At 41.0% G+C, this 19,075-nt stretch overlaps 1 protein-coding gene across 2 annotated transcripts in view; it reads left to right on the top strand.

Annotated features, from left to right (window-relative positions):
- LOC140992162 (interleukin-1 receptor accessory protein-like 1) overlaps nt 1–19,075 on the top strand; it is a 229,507-nt gene that overhangs the window by 208,003 nt on the left and 2,429 nt on the right. The window contains exons 7-10 of one of the 2 annotated variants that reach the window (XM_073462432.1): nt 2,793–2,938; nt 6,925–7,071; nt 13,925–14,095; nt 17,445–17,489. In XM_073462432.1, the coding sequence (XP_073318533.1) occupies nt 2,793–2,938; nt 6,925–7,071; nt 13,925–14,095; nt 17,445–17,489 (509 nt within the window). The remainder of the gene's footprint in view (nt 1–2,792; nt 2,939–6,924; nt 7,072–13,924; nt 14,096–17,444; nt 17,490–19,075) is intronic. The other variant, XM_073462433.1, reaches the window with a different exon arrangement.

The raw sequence follows: 19,075 nt of genomic DNA, 5'->3' as shown, positions 1-19,075 counted from the left end.
TGACTCTCCTCCTGATGGCTTGTTAGCACCACCAGTGCATTTCATTGAAGACATCTAAATTCAGCTTGATGCTGTTCTTACTTCTCATTTAAATGAAGAAGTCACTGCTAATGATGAGGGGGCCGCTAAAATCCTTTTTTTGCTAATGAACGCAACACCCTGCCAAGTATCCAGTGTTGAAAAATAAGCAGCAAGTGTCAGAGTGTCCTTCCAGTACACAGTCCCTGTGTTCACATAGTCAAAAGGAGCATCTTCTAGTCTTTTGCATGTGTTGCTGTATATAAATTACTGGAAAACCGGCTGAATTCTCTATAACAAAAACCTCAAAAGAGGTTTGTATTCCCTCACTAACCCTCATGGCAAAATGTTATGTGATCGGTCGGCGATGTAGTGCATCATGACAGTCACACCATTATCCCCGTACCAACATGTCACAACCAATAAACATCAAGAGTCTCAGCGAGTCAACGGAGAAGAATCTTTCATGAGGGAAAATCTGTCATGAGTCATATGATGCTGGCCCCTTGTCAGTCACGGACTGTCACCTCCTCCCTTTGTTGTGTTCTTTTGCTTTATTGATGAACTGTAAATTTACCTCTGAAAAGTAAAATCTGCCACAAAGATCTGCAAATGATATGGCTTGGACTTAAACTAAGCATCGGTCTGATGTAGTTATCTGCATAGTTATGACTGGAGAAAGATAGTGTACAGTCAAGTGCACAGTAGTTTTAGTGTCAGTGTCTCAGAATTGCACCTCAGATGGATGCTTATAATTCCAAGGTCACGATTTATGGATTTTGGGATGCTTACTGTAGACACAACCCACATTTCCTTGGGGCAAACTCTTTTTTTGCCAGAAAAATCCATATTTTATTAGAGTCAGTACTCTCTACTTATGACTTTTTGACTGCCTGCAGTCTAGAGTTATTGTTTTCCATAGTTTTTTTATTTTTTACTTTTTGTTTGGAAGAGATTCAGAAAATTTGATCCGACTTTGTTATTTGGAATCTGTAGTCACAGAGCATGCCTGCAAACATTGGGAACATGAAATTAAAAACACACCTTCAGCTCTGCTTTTTCTGTGATGTTTTCAGTTGGATTCTTTGTTCTATGGGGTTTTTTTTCTCATCCCAATCAGACTTCTTAAACGGAGACTGTCTGAAGCTACTTTGATGTACACCTCATAGTCAGTAATGAGGTGTTTGGACTCCCTGTTTTGGCAACTGTTGGAAGACATACTGGTGTTGAAATGTTACCAAACAGCTTGTATGTTGGTTTTGTTCTACCAACCATGAGTCATAAACTCATAATAGCTTTGAGCAGACAGTGATGCAGCATTTGGCTCCTTCTGATTAATTGATGGTTCTTGTCCACCATCAGTTGTCATTGGCTTGTCGACAGTAAATCCTCCTTTCATCGACACCACACAAATCCAGTGTTTTCTAATCTGCCTGGGTCCAAATCAAACATGGATTATTTCTTCTTCAGAGTGGGATTGCTTCAAAAGTCAACAGTGCCTCCCTTGTAACCCCAGGCAAACACTTTCTGCATGTATTTTCTAAAGCAAAAGAAGGGGGACTTAAAGAAGCAATTATTCTTGACTCTCTTGAGTAAAATGAGCACAGCTGAACAATCTGACAATTTCCACCTTTGATTTGTCCATTTTGCACACGGCCTGTTAGAGCTGCTCTGCTTCGTATCACAACAGGCACACACATTCATCAATACCCTGGTAAATTAGGAGGTAAATCAAGTTTAGAACAATGATTTTGTGACTTGAGAAGCATTTCTTTGTTTTGTTTATTCACAGTTTTGGTCTTTTGAAAACAACAGCCTTTGGTCTAGGCAGATTTTAATGATGGCATGCTGATGAAAGCTTCAGCAATCAGTATTTTAGATGTAATGTGAAAGGTGCTGCATGTTGTGATAAACACACTTCCCCGACTCTGCAGTTCCACTCAGCTCTACTGAGCCCTTTAGAGCATATTGGTCTCTTTTATCTCATTATTTTGATAATACAACCTGCTTTGAAAAAGCTACCGGCACAGCAGCAAATGGCAGACAGTCAGGGCTGGAGACTAGCTAGTGAAGGAAGTGGAGCCTGAAGCAGCTAAATGAGGGTGAGTATGAGACTTACATTCTGCTGGACGTGGGAGTATGCAGCTGTTTGCCAACATATCATCAAATGGGAAGTTTTTCCGCTTGTTCCTCTCGTTTAAAGTTGTGTTTATTGGTTTTGGCCACTTTGAGGGCAGCACGATAAGCACATAAACACAACATTGACATATTACCAACTTTTAAAGTTGATAGGGCAAATATATTGGCAGACGATTACTTATTTACCAGTCCAGCAGACACAGAGCAACATTAGCATGGATTTGGAGTCATTCTGCCCCCCTCATGTGTGTAAGTCCAGTATTCATTCTCCACCAACTACTTAATTATATATTTTACTCAATCTTCAGTAGTTAGCCTCTTTTCCTCTCTGTCTGCCATTTGGGATTATTCTGGATTTCTCACTTTTTTGATTTGCTGAATTAAATGCTGGAAGAATCTGGTCAACTACTGGCATAATATAATAACAGAATATAATTTATCATGAGACTAATCTTAGAAACGTTCAGTGGATTCAGTCAAAATCAGTAAAGTAACAGGTGTGTCAGATGGTCAGTGAATCCTAGCTTTTTGGTCATTAATTTAATGATGAAAACACTTGTTGTTTCACCAGGCTACCTCCATCTAGTTCACTCACTACAAACCCTGCTTTCTGTGCCCTCTGCCACACCCTGCAGGACAATCCGGGAGCACCTCGGCGAGCAGGAAGTTTCCATCTCTCTGACGATAGATTCTCTGGAGGAGAGCGACCTCGGCAACTACTCATGCTACGTGGAGAACGGCAACGGGCGGCGACAGGCCAACATCCAGCTCACCAAGAAAGGTGAGGCGAGTGAGGACACAAACCAGCACTAAGGTTCATTTGTAAGATGATTATAAAAGCATATACAGTATTTTACCATGAATCTAGCAGATGGATAAAAAAGCCTTGATATTTAATAATGGCATGTTAGAGCTTTGGAGGTGAGAAGCAGTGTTTAATACCCCAGGCCTTTGCTCTGACAATACAGTGAATCTCTCGCAGCAATTTATGGAGTACAAAGAAGAACAACTAGTGGGATTGTGGGATTTGACCAGTTGTTTCTCGCCTCAGGGAGAGAAAAAAATGGGACAGTATTGTAGATAGTGCAGAAAGCCTATTCATCCACCTCAGCCTGAGGAAGAATTAGTTTGCAGGCAAAGAAAAAGCACTTTGAGAGAGATGCAGCCTTCGGTGTTATGATTCCTGACAAGCTGTTTGACTATCTGGCAATGACCTCCCCCATCACACACACACATGCACACACACACACACGAATCCTTCTTTGATCACCAAACTTTCACTCAGACATTTTCTCATCATTCATCACTGCTGCCTTCCCCCTTGTCCATGTGTTTTTATTCAAGCAAACATTTTTGAGTTTTTCCTCTGATTTTGCCTCGCTGAGGATGACTGTTTGAAAGTTGATTCCGTGATGATTTCAAACAGAGATGCACACTTTCCAGTGTGGTTATATAAGCAAGATTTTTTACTTTTTAGCGAGGCTAGGGGGGTCTCTGCATCCTTAAAGTTGTCAGTGTTGAATACATTTACATAGTAAGATATTTTTCCTCTCTTTTAAGCTCGCAGCTTTGGATCCAGCTTTGATGGCAGCCCAGTTCCCCTCCATTTGCTATATTAAAGGGGTTTATGCTGCACAGTCGAATCTCAGAATAAACCAGAGAAGATTAGCCTGGTTCTCGCAGGATTGCAGGTCTACAAGAAATCAACCAGTTCCCTCTTTTTTTTTTCTTCTTATTTGCTGCATCCACGGTGTGGTGCAGCACAAGGCCAGTCTGTGCTCACGCTGCCTTTTTATATAAGTCAAACTTCTCCTCGTTGGTGAAGACAGCACACGACACAAATTTGAATTTGATTTGAATTTGCTCGTCTCAGTGGTGCATCAATCAGAATATGTCTGCACTTGTATGTAAAGTTAGCACGGAGATGCGCCCCTATTTCCACTTCTTATACAACTTCCTGTAGACGAGAAGTTGTGATTTTCCAAGTCCTCCTGACCAACTTTTTTCCAGCAGCAACAAATCCACAGATATTTTTTCTCTCACAACAGCAGCAACATCAACTAGTTGACAGCTGCCAATACTGTACAAGATTCTTGATTCGTGAACATGGGAAGCAGCAAGCAAACTCAGCTCTCACAATTCTCACTGGTGCTCTCCTCTGTTTTATTTTACCATTCAACTCCTACTCTGCCTTTCCCGCTTCACTTTTTTCGTCTCCCTCCCTTGACAACAGAGAGATAGAGAGAGATGAAGAAACAGAGGGAGAGAAAGCGGTGATAAATCGCCCGATGCCATGTGGCTCCATCAAATCCAGCCTTCTAGTCGTCAGAAGCTAATTTGTCTTAATCCGTCCCACTGCAGCACTGCTACAATATGGATGCCAGGGCAGAGAAGAATTGGCCTCCTCCACTGCAATCTCTGCTGCTTGAGGAGCAGCTGGCTCGTTATACTGTCCAGATATCTGAGGAGAGAAGCAGTGTTCACTGGGGCGGGAGGGCAGAGAGGACATTGAAGAGTAAAGTGGAGAATTGGAGTTGCTTAGATCCAGGTTTTTGGAGTACTTGTTAGCTGCTACACCTCTCTCAGCAAAGTAAACTAATTCAGAACTAGTCCCAGGCTGAGAGGGAAGAAAACGAGACAAAAGGAGGAAGTCAGAAACTTGATAGGGAAACCTGTGTTCATTGTGCTTCGAGTTTGTTTGCTCTTTCGTTTGCGTGCGTGCGCGTCCGTCCGTTCGTCCGTAGGTTCGGCTGAAGGTCGTCACCCAGACAGGCGTGATGAAGCGGCGCGGGCCACGCTCGTTAGCTCTATAGAACATCATCCTTCATCATGGGAGCTGTCAGCCTGATGGCCGCTGCAGTGGAATGGGCATCGCGCACTCCAACGAGGTTAAATGTGCATCAGTGATGGATGGTGATGCGCGCAAGTCCTCTCCGTCCATGTTTATGTGTGCGCGTATGTGTGTGCGGTACTGCAGCAATTCCAGCCTTTTACTGTTGTCCATTAGTCAGCCAATGAAGGCTGACCACCCGGGTTTTGCGAGGCGTAGCCAAGAGGAAATGTTGAACTGCAAAAGATGGAGTGACATCCGACAGAAAACACTGTAAAAAAAGAAAAAAAGCCTTGAAAAAGAGACAAGATCGTGAAAAGACAAAGCAAACGACTCAGTTTTCAAGGCAAGTTACTAGACCATGGAGCTTAATGGTTGAGTCCATTGTCCTGTAGTGTAAAATATCACCTTTCATCCTCCTCAATAACACTACTAGTCTGGCTTCCACTGAATAGCTTTGTCTTGTGGACCTCTTCTTAAAGTAACACGATTTAGAATAATCTTTCCTGTAAAACAAAAATATCTAAAGTGAAGTCCTGCAGTACTTTGAATTTAGCTCCCACTGATGCTTTTCATGAGTTCACATCAGGCTACAGTGATGACGGATGGCGGGGGAGAGCGGAGTGCTTCGATCTGTCGACGAACAGGCGGTTCAGCTAACAGCCCGGAGCTTTTCCTCGCCTCGTACCTCTCTGCAGCCGTACACACATGTAACCGATCTTCATAAGGTGGCAGTTTGATCTGTCACATGCTATTGTCGCGCCGGTTGCCTCAATGTGATTTTTTTCTTTTTTTATTATCCAATCAAGCCAGGAGGCAGTAAGTGACGGGTATAGAAGTCGTTACACTTTTATTCCGGTTGGAGTTATGTGTCATCTGGATACAATCCAGCCACAATGAGAACATGAGCAACATGAAAAGATGGGGTGAAAAAAAAGCAGGAAAAATCCAATCACACACTGGATGAATACAGCCACAGATGCTTTTAAGCCTTTTTCACGCAAATATGGAGGTACTGCAAAGATTCACACGGCAAAGAATCTTTGAACAATTGCTCGTGTAACTTTACTCATCCATCGTGACTGCATTACGCATTAATTCATATGTATTTATGTTCCGTGGTTAGATTGGTGGTCGGGCTCCTGTAGATGCAGGCTGGCTTTAACATTGCGTTTCCAAGAAACTCCGTCTGCGTGAGTGGGTCACCCCAAAGTTTATTAATTCCTGTGGGAGCCCCTGTGATCTATGATATGTTTGCGAAATATGCCTCAAGTACGATTGAAAATTGTAGCTTTTGCCTAGATATTGGACAGACAATCAGCATAAACAAAGCTTACAGTAATTGCGTGCTAGCTGTGTAACATATAGAGTGCATGCATAACGTTGGTGATTCATGTGTCTCTCAACAAAACATTTCACAAAACTGTTTACACACCTGGCAGGCCATTTGTCACCATACATTATTGGTCCTGTTGCTGTCTAGATAATGTACCATGCGCATATAAAAACGGAGAAAATTAGATTCCCTCTCACATTCTCAATGGCTTTTCTATCCATCTGTAAAGAAATGTATTTCCTTGCATTGAACACAAGGGGTGTACATCCAAAACTACGGGCACCCAGCAAAACTGCACGGAAACAACACATTAATATACATAAGATATGACAGATACGATGAAGAGGTGAGGAGTTTTTGTAGTTTTACAGCATCAAATATCACCAGTAAGACCAGAAAAAACCCATTAAAATAATAATTGTGACAGTGACAAGGGTCATTTCTTATTAATCAACCAAATATTCCAACCCCAGCCCATATACACCCTTTTTCATACTGAATGCTTTGTGTGATCGGCCAGTTATCTAGCACCACTTTAACCATTCCTTGTTTCTCTCCCTCCCTCCCTCCCTCCCTCCCTCTTGTTGTGTCGCCTCATTAGCAGAGCTGATGTACACGGTGGAGCTGGCTGGAGGTCTGGGAGCCATCCTGCTGCTGCTGATCTGTCTGGTCACACTGTACAAGTGCTACAGGATCGAGCTCATGCTCTTCTACAGGAACCACTTTGGCAGTGAGGATATAGATGGAGGTAAGATGAGATAAGGTGCAAGACGAAATTTACTTCACACCGTCGTACAATAATCTTCCGTAATCTGTGATACCACAGTGTTTGCTGTTTAGTGGATGATTTCTAAAGCGCTTTACACTGCTGTGAAAGCATTCCTTCTTTCCTCAGAAGGAATCAAATTCCCAGACCTGAGCAGTATCAGCGCTGCTCTGCGTGCATATTTATTTTTACTCAGAGAACACCTGGGCTATTTTTCATATCTTAAAGCTGCATGTGGCACTATTTTTATGTAAATACGCACCTGTTTTATCAGTCGAAACGACACAGAAAAGAGCCTCCCATCGTTCCCAACTCAGAAATTCTGTTGTCAATTTCAGGGAATCTTCTCAACCCCGCTGGAAGAGTTAAATCAAGAAATTGTATGCAGAATATTGTGAAAACGGTCTCCTTAACAGCAGCAAACAAATCACCAGTCTTTGATGTGGCTTCTTTTCTTGTCAAATTTGCATCCTTGTACAAACTAATCACAAGCCAGCCTTGTAAAAATGCTCACGCTGGGTGCTGTTTCCCGACATCACAACGCGCAACTTTTGGGTAATGAAGTTCAGGTTTTCAAACAGTTCCCTCACGCTGCGTCTCCAAGCCCCCAACAGGCAAAGTTGCCGAGTTTAGCTTTAAAAGAAAATGCGGCCTTGATCACTTAAACACTGTGAATAAAGCAGCTCCTGGTGATGTGCTTTGTGTTTCCGGGTACATTTGGTTGTGGGATAACCAGCGAAAACACAAAATAATGTGAATGTGAAAATTGTTAGATATTTGTCAAGTTGCAAATATGCCATCTGCTGCTCAGTATATGTTAATGTTATACATTACTATATCTTTTGGACCGATGCACCTGCTGTGATTTGTGCTGTTTCATGTTGTTCATGTCTAATTTCAAAGTGCTGATTACCAGACTTCTGCTAGCGGGCATTCAACCTAATATGAAGCCCCTTAGTAGCAACGCGTATGATCCTAAATCAGGTAACGGAGAGTTGTAGTGCTTTATCTGAGGTGTATATATTATTCCGTCCAGCCTGTATATTTCCAGAGCAGCTACAATGGAGTGTGACAGCAGAAAATCTTCACTGTGGTGTCAGTGCCTCTGAATAAAGCAGCAATGGCAGTGTCGGGGAGTGAATAAGGAAAAGGCCATTGTACACAGTGAAACAGACTCTCCTGTTTACCGATGCTTTGGCTCTGCTTTTTGCACCCAAACAAGCTGCCAGTTTTTATTTATTGTGAGCATCCTGCTATCGTGAAAGGATGAGGAAGAAGGAAGTGAATTATACATCCATGAATTCGAAAGGCTACCAGCTGTGCAGAAGTTTATAATACTTCCAGACACAATTTTACAACTCTGAAAAGCATTCGCGCCAATGATTATTTTATTCTTTATTGTGACGATTGTAAACAGTTAACAGTAGATTGTGACAAGGTGAGGCAAACTTGGAGAACGCAGCTAACCTGCAAATGTCTGCTGCTGATGGTTTACCACGCACCTGCATGCAAACTGCACATGAGCAAGTGCAAGAGTGAGAGGATACTTTATTCTGCTGAACACTGTCTATAAAGCAAATTCAAACACAGTCCCTGTGCCAGACAGAAACATTGACTCTGAGGCCCCATCAGCAATAGTAAAAGAGAGGGAAAAAACTCTGATTGGGCCTGGTGGATGAGTCTTGGTTTGAGAATGCATCAAACTGAGACAAGGAGCAAGTTTTAATTTGATTCCCCTGTAATGAGTCTCTCAAGTAGCAGTGCAGCAGTGAATTCAGGGGAAATGAGATTAGTTCAGAGCGGCTGAGGGACTGTACGAAGAGGAAAGAAAGACAGCGGGAGAGTTATGAACGTTAAAAGGTAAAAAGTATTCTGTACCCTGCTCCTCTCCTCATACACTCTCAGCTCTGCTTAACTGTGATGGCTGCTACATCAGACGTTTCAATGAAAGTCATTACCTCTGGCTGTGTTGGGCTTCCGGCCCCGGAAAGCAGAGCTTTGCCGTAATGGATGGCCCAGAGGCAGTTGTGTTGAAAAAGGGAAGAAAAAAATGTCGGGCCTTGAACTTAATGCCAAACAGCAATTGTCTCCTTTAATTGTGCCACCCGAGTGAGTGCTTGAAGAGAGAGAAACAGATTTTCAATTTGTTCTCCAGTATAAGGGGATCAGGTTCAATAAGACACAGCACGCTGCCTCTGGAGCTCTCAGGAGACCCCTGATACTTTACGCCGCGGTCGATTAGATCACTTCACTGCCACCTCTGACGGGCACACGTGCACACGTTCGCACCTGGAAGTCATCTCTGACTACCAATGATAGTGTACTGCAGGTGAATGGTGAAGGATAACAGGAACCAAACTGTAGATGGTTGCCAGTTGAGCGGAGACAAAACAGTCGCTAAGCATTGGCAGGAGGAGGTTAATCGAGATCCCATCTCTATGGTAACCGCTGCACTTACAGGGAGAAGTAGCTGCATGTAAGATATAGTTGCACACACACATTTTTCATTAATAAAGCCCCTCAAGCCAGAGTCTCGGATGCAACAGGGATTTTTCTTTTTCCGCAACATAAATCTGTACACACTGCCAAGAAAGTGCTCGTGCTTCATTGTGGCCACTCGAAGAGCTAATTGAACGCCTGCCTCCCTCTTCTGCCAGATGTAAAATTGTAAGCTTTAAGTAACAATAGGAGGGACTGTCAGCTATTTGTCAGCAGCGCAATTTAGTTAAAGACCACTCAGTTGTCACATTGTGTGGGTGTCACTGGAATCAATAATAGGCTTCATGATGACAACAGCCGAGCAAGCTTGTCAAGGAGGTGGGAACTCATCAACACTCTGCCATAAATACGAATGTCAGCGCGGCGTGGAGTTATGAGGCTCCGTCTGTGCTCACTCTAGTTTGGTGATACTGAGCATTAATAACTGTAATGTATCCTGTTAAATTTGCATATTTAAGATACAGTGGTAGACATGTAGTTGCTCTTTTATAATCGAAAGGTCGAGTGTTGTCTTGTTGTTCCAAAGTGATGTTTTCATATTCAACAGAAGAAAGACAACAAATTAAAAGTTTACACTAAATAGCTTCCGTGCGGGTGAAACATTGATTATCACATTTAAATATATAGACACTTTATTTTCAGAATATAAAAATGCCTAGTGCTGAATTGAGTCAATTTGCTGATGTGCAAGTTGTTTAAGTCATTTATCAAGCATAAATGCCAAACAATGTCAGGATTCACTGCTTTACAACTTTCTGTACATCTTATAGTGTCCTATTTACTAAAGAATTGATTAATCATGTCAACTATCATCAGTAGCAGCCCTGTATATGCTCAGTTGGCAGTGTATTAGTTTCACCTAGCTGAAACTACTGCAGTATAAAAATGAGCACTACCTTCATGTTCAGTTTTTGTTATAACTGTTTCAGAGAGGTGTTTAAGGTAAATTTTTTTGGCTGTTACATTGTGATATACTCAGAGATATACACTAATATTTAGTGTTTTAATGACAGCAGACTAGACTGCATTTGTTTGAGCGTGTGTACCAAACAAACTAACAAGTGAGTGTAAATGCAAAAAAAAAAGTATTTAAATATAATAAACACAGAGTGCAGTAAATCATACTGTATCTCTAAGGGAGTCTACTTTCCACTGTCTGATGCAATGCCATATTCTTCTGGCTAAATTAAATTATGGAAAACAAAATGGTAAAAAGAAGTGCTCAGCCACTCATTAGCAGTCCACCTCATGTGCTTATGTAGCTTCCGAGTTAAGTATGTGTGTTACCTCCAATCTACTCTCCATTAACTGTAATGGAGCCCAGAGATATCCCAGAGATTACGCCTCCAACTCTCTTGGCGCTCTCCACCGCGAGTTCAAGAGTTCACAATCTAACTGTGGGCTCCCTATGCACATGCATATATTTCCCCACCACCCCTCCCTCCCTCCCTCCCTCCCTCCCTCCAAGTGCAGTGAGTGCCAGGAGAACCTTCACAGTCAGCGTGTGGGACGGAGGAGTGCTGGATGCAGTTTTGGAGGTGCTTTGCGCCCTCAGATACACCTCACCCGTCACCTGCAAGGAGTGACTCCTCAAGATGCAAGACGAGGGTCATTCCGCCTTCGAGATTCACCCTCTGCCTCTCCCGCTCCCTTATCGCTCTCTCTCTCTTTCCTCACTACAGACAAGTGACTCAGCTCCACTGAAATAATGCTTGATCTGCCTACACAGCTTTCATTTAAATGCTACCGGAGAAAAACAGAGCCTGAGATTTATGTCACCGTGAAGCAGAATATAAGCCTCAGAGTTAGTTATACTAAGTGATTATGAGGTTACATTTCAATTATTTTTACATGTCCCTGATGCTGTAAAATGAATTGCACTTTATAAAAACGAGTTAGATTAATTACGTGGTGTCATGTACAGAGCAGTGAGCACTTGCCAAATATCAAGATTACCCAACGGGGAGTGAGTGAATCTTGTTGACAGTCTCATAGCCCCGAGAGAGACAGGAGTGTAAAATGGAGAGGATATTAAAAGCTTCAAAAAATGGGATACAGTACTGAGAATTGATCTTAAAATCCCTCCTCTTGAACCCCATCTGCTCTACTTTTTTTTGACCTGACTCTCTCATCCTCAGGTCCTACTCTGTGTAGTCTCGACAGGTCACCTCACAGCTTCTGCACTGCAGGTGGCCCCAACAAAGCAAAGGGTACAGATTCATAATGAAGGCAGGAACTCATAGGTCCAAACGCCACTCGTGCCTCTAATGAGTTTACCTCAAAGGCAAAGGCTATGTTTACGTTAGCCTCCACCCTCAGACTACGGTAGTGAAAGAAAAGTGTAGAGGTGCACTGATTGCAATTTTGTTGGCAGACATCTTTATAACCTTTCTGTAATGAAAAATTTAATTGCATATTGATAATAAAACAATGACTGTTAAGTATCCCTTGAATTTGCTCCAAAACTGCACCAGGTTACAGGACCTTCTTTCACTAAAACAAATTTCAAAATAAAGCGCTCCATTACTTGCATTTACGCAGTGCATACTGGTATAAACTGGACTGCAATTGACGTGAGCAAATAAAAAGTTTGCTGCTCTGGTTCAGACCACAGAGCCTCCATGGTGTCATTTTATATTCCTAAGTCTAGCCCGCTGTGTTGACTTTCCCAAAGCATAGTGACATTTCCCAAAACAAAAACCAGTGCAACAAATCTATATCACAATACAGCTTTTAATCAGCTGGAGTAACTTCCTATCTCTGCTCCACTCTGTGTCCATGTGGACTGCGAAACCTGAACAGGCAGCAGAGGAGAGGAGAAAAGCCAGACTGTAAATTACAGAAAAATGCAGTAAAGACTCTCACACTGAGCTGGTATTAAACAAGAGCACACAATTAAGGTAAACAGTATAAACTATTTTGTTACTTCCTTTCAGTTTGGGCTGGCAGTCCCATATGTGCTGGTAGGCGGTATGCGTATAAATTTGACCAGAACAGAATGGGACATATCTGACACTGATTGGCTGGTCATCAGTCTCTATCTAAATGCTAAAGACCACAGTTGTCTTTGTTTGGCACTAGATACATACCTATATGTATACATACTGTACATACCATAACCTGGATGACTGAGAGCTGTCACAGACAAAGTAGGTGAATAGAATTTACCTTCTGAAAACACTGAAAATTTAAATCATAATACTTTCCATAGGGACTATTTCTGTGGCAGAAAGTCATTCCAGTGAAAATCGTTTGTTGTGGATTATCCTATCTAACCAGGAAAACACAATCATCCATTGTGCTTGGAATGAGGAAGAAATCTCAGTGAACTTCTTTCACACCAAACTGGGAAAAAGTGGAAAAATATGAAGTTGACCCTGAAGTAAAATGACTGAGCATGTCTCCAGTAAAATGAGGCTGCAACGTCCAAAGAAAGTCCGGTTCAAGGACCACATTCTTCTAATTGATGAAGTGGTTCGCAGCTTGAAGCACAACATTAGAGTTGAGCTGTTACTTCACGAGCCAGGAGCTCTTATCTCCTTCTTGTAGTAGTCAGGGGCTCTAGAATACCTCACTTCCATGTCTTCCACCCTCCTGACTCATTGTACAGAAGTGCTCCAGCTTGAGAAGAAACATTAAAGTCTTCCCTCACTTCTCGCTTTCCGTCTCTGCACTCAGCCCTTTCAAATTCGTCATCAATCAGAGCTTTCATGTGGGTGATGGAGCCATGCCATGCATTCGGCCTAGCAGGCAGTGTTGGGCATTTAGCTCAGGCTGGAGTCTAATTTGTTTTGCCTGCAGTGGGCAAAGTAGCTATCAAGGTAACATTATTCGTCAGCAGGGATGGAGCTGTAATGAAAAGCACTCAGATGGGCAGAGGTGCCCAGAGGTCAGTGTAATGGAAGCGTCCTGTCTCAATGAAGTCTCCCAGTGAGTGAATAGCTCTCTGTGCACCTGTATGAAAATAGATTGTGAGCATCTGGGGTGTAGCAGCACATAACCTTGCTGAGCAAAGCAGGAAAGGTTATGTTCAAATCATAAAACATATACGCATTTAATTGAAGCAAAGTGGTTTGGGGAGCTTTTTAATGCCACACAAGAAGTGATGCAAGTATTAAAGAGAACGGACTTCCTTTTATTCAGTTTGCTGAGATCAAGGCTTTATTTTCTCCCTCTGCCCCTGCTTGATAGCAGGGGTTATAAAACTAAGGAGTTTGAAGGATCTGAGGACAGTTAAGTTCTCTGCGAACAGACCTCGCTGATGTGCCTAGTGAATAACAGGAGCTATAATATTTTACACATCTCCGTGTCTATCTCCCTCTATCTCTACCTGCAGATAACAAAGACTACGACGCTTACCTGTCCTACACCAAAGTGGACCCGGACCAGTGGAGCCAGGAGACCCGAGAGGAGGAGCGTTTTGCCTTGGAGATCCTCCCCGACGTGCTCGAGAAGCATTATGGGTATAAACTCTTCATTCCAGACAGGGACTTGATCCCCACAGGAAGTAAGCTCTCTCTCTCACGGCGATGTCACGTTGTGTCGAATGTTGTGTCGCTTGGTGTTGCTCGTGTTGTCAGTGCAGTGGTGACATGCCTTGTTTTGTGGTTTTCTGTTTTTGCATTTGTGTTGTGGCGTGACTAGACCTGTAAGACCATCATTGTTTTAATCTGATCATTATGAAGCAAGCTTTTTCTCTAACTGCTGGCTGAACAGAAGTGGATCAGTTTGATAAAAGGTGGCAATTAGGGGTTCTTCAGTTGACATTTTTGTGGGAAAAAAAGAAACTAAACAAAATTAGAGGGTAGGTTTTTAAATGGAGCTGCTGATAGCAGTCTCCACTGATTTTTACCTGCTTGTTAGCAGCATATTATTAAGGGGGAGAAGTTGCAATTATGGCACATGGCGACACAGTTATCACATTACCATAAGAAAAATCCGAAGACAATTCTGAACAAACAGTTACTTTTTTCCTAAAAGCAGTGATTCCAAACCATAGGTATTGTATGCCAGGGGGTACTTTTGCAGTTAGGAAGCACACACACAACTATAATTTTTTGCTTGATAACAATAGGCTGCACAATCAAGGCAAAAAATGTACCTGCACACTGCTGTCTTGTTCCCAGTTCTGCTTTAATTCTGCATCGTTTTAATTGTCTTCCTCAGGTAAAGCCGGGCACCAGGATAGCAGTGTGTGGATATTTTAATCCCTGTGGTGGTTTTATAGTTGCCAGGGGGTATGTGGAAAGATTGTGCAGTAGCTTAACTAATTAAAAAAAAAATGAAATTACAAATTATAAAAAAAATGTGTTACAGCTGACTCAATATGTGAGTCAGCTGTAACACCTGAACACCATGTGTTGTGAGTGAGAGTACATTAAAAACTAGTTAGCAAGGCAGCAGAGAGTTTGAAACAGTTAGCATAGAAAAAAGTAATATATAATTAATAGCATAATAATGGAACAAAAAGTTAACTAAAAGTAATGGATGAGCAGTTGAAATAACCTTGTTTGCTAAAAGTAAGCAGTTAAAATAGCAAAAAAAGAGAGTATATTAATGATTGTAACAGAGAGTTAAAAGTATTGGGTAAACAGTTGAAGCCATTAACTAAAAGTAACACCAAAAAACAGTTTAAAAGTTAAAAGTAACAAAATAAAGAGTTGAAATTGCTGGCTAAAAGAAACAACAGACAGTTGAAACGGTACGCTAAAGGTTACAAAATACTACTAAAAGCTGCAGTTGTACAAATGGCAGTTAGAACAAAAATATACCCCAACAATGGCATTTTAACTGTATGAAATAATATGGTAACAATATCCTCTTTTATGTAATTAATAGAGTTGAACAACATCCAATTCAAATGAAAAGATGTGTAACATAACGAGCGATTTTAATGAGGGCTGTAGGGTTTCATCTGATAAGAAAAGGTTGGGAACCACTGCTTAAACTACCTCCAAACAATGATTCCACTTCTATGAAACCTGCCATCCATGTGGTTATTCAAGGAACTTTTATGTCATAATAAGAATATTTTGGGTCTTTGTATCATCCCAGTGTTCTTGGCAGCACCTCTGAGGAACCCCTGAAGTTCAGATTGTGCACATGCTTTGCAGGGAGGCCGTATATTAAGAAACTGGGTTACAGATCAACTGATTAGATGGAACAATGTTTAATGAATCCGATACTAAAAAAATGAAATATCGCCAACTAATTTAATATAATCACCTGACAAAAAGAGTCAGATAGTTCTGAGGAGAAGACAATATAACAGAAGCTTAATTAATCTCTTAACAGATAATAGTAATGAAAAAGTGGTATAATTACAGTCTGCACTTTCTGGAAGATGAGTAGATAAATCACACATGACTTAATTGGAATTTTCTTATGAGTTGTTGAAAAATAACTATATACATTTACTCAAGTACTGTAGTGGGAATGCTGTACTTGAACAACAACTGTTTGACAGCGATGGTGACAAGTTAGTTTGCAGGTTGAGATTTTTCACATGAAGCATTTGGTCACCTTGTAAAATATGGCATTTGTTCTGAATTACACGAACCAGAAGTATGTAAAGTATATTAAATGTGCTCCACTTCCACTGGATGCAACATTTAAATGTCATTGCATTTCAGTAGATTTTGCAGATAATGGCTAACCACGTTTTAAATACTTCTCCCACCACAGGCTCTTGAAATCACAAAATGTAATGTACCAACTGTTGAGTTCAGTCTCTGCAGACATGAATGGGGAATTATGAAAACCTATACATTATGATTTTAGTACTAGAAAAGGTCTGCACTTATTAGTTGGTGCTTTATGTGCTCAAGTATTTAAAGTGCATTATCTGCACTATGTATAGCCGGTGGGAGGCGTAATAGCCTTTATTACACATGCAGCATAATTGGTAGAAAGAGCCGACCCTATTATTACAGTCTATGTTCCTGATCCAGCTCCATACTGCATGCTGCTGTATAGTGATGTCAGCTGCACAACCAAACAGCTCTTTATGCATGGACATTAATGCATGTTTTGCCACAGTATATACTTCTAATGGAGCGTCTCACAAGCCCCGTGCTTATCTTTGATTAACCCATCACACGGATGAGTTTGATAATATCATTATGTTGTTAGCCTCCATTTGAATACTTGCATCTGCCTGTCTTCCAGCACATACCGCCATTACTAATTATGTTCCTCTTCAGTGGCATTGTGCCAAGGTTATAAACTGAATCCCTTGCTGTGATTATGTGCTCGATGCGGGGGGACTGTTGTAATATGGGAAAAATGGCATAAAAATGCAAGGATTGAGAGGAATCTAAAGAGTGTCTGTCGCTATTCCAGCTCGGTGGCTTATTGTGACTATGTATAAACATTTAGTTCCCATTGGGAACATATTAGCATCTCAACAGTCGATATAATAAAGCATAATCCACAGCTGTAGATAAACACAGTTTGGCCATTTGGGGCTTCAGCATGTGTCAACAATCCTTCTCCTGAGCTGCTGATAAGTGTTATTCCACAGTATGCTGGATTAATTTTAACTACTCACCACTCTGATAGATCTCTAGTGTATGTTAAGTATTTTTTTATATACAGCAGCAAATGTATAACCTGGCTGAACTCCTGCCACAAAAATAAAAGGCTTTTCCTTGTCTTTTTTATGCTACATGTCCCATATTAAACTGGAATAAACTGGTCAGCGCGATTACCGCCACACAATCGCCAGTGGAACATCAGTTGTACAAACACAGTTTATGCCAGAGCCATGTCCCCACATTGACAGTTAACTGTTTCTTTTTAAAATGCTTCTCTGCAAATCTTCTGATCTTACTTTGAATGTAAATATCTATGTTTAGGTTTCACCAATGATCATTTCCAGGATGACACAAGACTACTTAGAGGTACTTTTTCCACAGATTTTTAACGCTCGTGTCAACACACACTGAATTTCATAACAAAACAGTAATGTAGAGTTTTTTGGTAACACTTTATATTCTATATATTATGAATAGGTCATAGCTTGTATGGCTTTATAAGTTGTTACTAATGGTTTTATTAATGGTTAATAAGGCAATGTCCTGGGATTGCCAGGTTGTCTTATCTATCCTATTACTGCATTAATAAACTATTAATTCACTATTCCTAAAGCCATTATTTACAACTTATAAAGCCTTTATAAAATTAAATGGTTTACCATAATTTCTTTCATTTTTACTCACATTTACATGAATTAAAGATTAGTTAAAGAGTTTTTGTGTTTTTCGATGTGTTTAGAAGATTAGATGCGTGAGGTTTACTGCATCAGAACTATTCAAACAGATTTTCAGTCCCAGAAATAAATTAAAAAGGTTTTGTGGTGTTTAAACTTTAAAGCTACACATGGTCCACCTAACTGGACATGAAATATTTTGACTGCTTTCTACCTGGAATCTTTACTTTGTGTGAAATTCAGGTATGAGGCCTCATTCAGACCAAATCAGGCGTTGCAGTGATTAACAACTCCCAAGACAGGGTTTCTCCCTCCGCAATAAGTTTACAGAGTATTCCTCCTCTCCTGCTGCTGCCGTCTCCTTTCAGCATGATGTTGTTTGAGGCACCAAGCAATGCAATCAAGTTCTACAAGAATGAAATCTAAAACCCAGAAACAAGTTAGCATTTTTGAACCTCCGGTTCCCTCATATCGAAGTCCATCAGTTTTCTTCCAAGGGTATTCGGTTAGGCGACTAATATAAGGTCTGTGGTTATTAGAAGCTTAAAAGATTTTCATGTTTTATCCTCCGACATAAAGTACAAAGCTAACTTGTGAATTTTGAAGCTTTCATGTGTCTTATAAAAGGCGGTCACTAACAAGTGGCTAAATGAGACTCCAGAGGTCATCACACCAAACCAAACTCATCTACTCACTAGTCCAAACTTTCCAACTCTTACAATGATCAATTCATAGATCATTCATACTGTTCAGTGTGTACTGTATAGTGTAGTCTAGTAGGAAGCTTAGTGGTGGTGACGTTGAAGTCATGCAACTGCAATGTAGTTTTTTTAATAGCCTAACATACCACCTGATTTGATCTGAATGAGGCCTAAAAACAACCTATAAAAATTAGTTGAGTTCTGAGTTGTGACAGAAAGGGGAACAATGTGAATGTCATGATGAGCTATATCTATTTATGTAATGTCTTGTGATATGATATGTGTGAAAGGTAAACGTTCACGGCATGTGTGGTTTGCAGAATCATACAGTGCCAAAATTGGCTAAATGTGCTGCACTGTGAGCAGATTTCTGCTGCATGGAAGTCTGAAGTCAGGATTTCCTCAGCTGGTAAATTACGACCTCGTTGTAAGTCAGTTGGTTACTGTTGAAAACCAGAGATTAAATATGGAGGAAAGACGGCCACAAAAGTTTTCACGACTCCCATAAATGTCATTCTAGCTGCTTAGCTCAAAGAATTAACTCCAAATGCAACTTTAAATTTCTAATAACTTGTTA

The sequence above is a fragment of the Pagrus major genome, chromosome 24 (genome assembly GCF_040436345.1).
Source record: "Pagrus major chromosome 24, Pma_NU_1.0".
In the NCBI taxonomy this organism is placed as follows: domain Eukaryota; kingdom Metazoa; phylum Chordata; class Actinopteri; order Spariformes; family Sparidae; genus Pagrus; species Pagrus major.
Note: the sequence above shows the minus strand (reverse complement) of the source record. Positions and strands in the feature narration are given on the sequence as shown.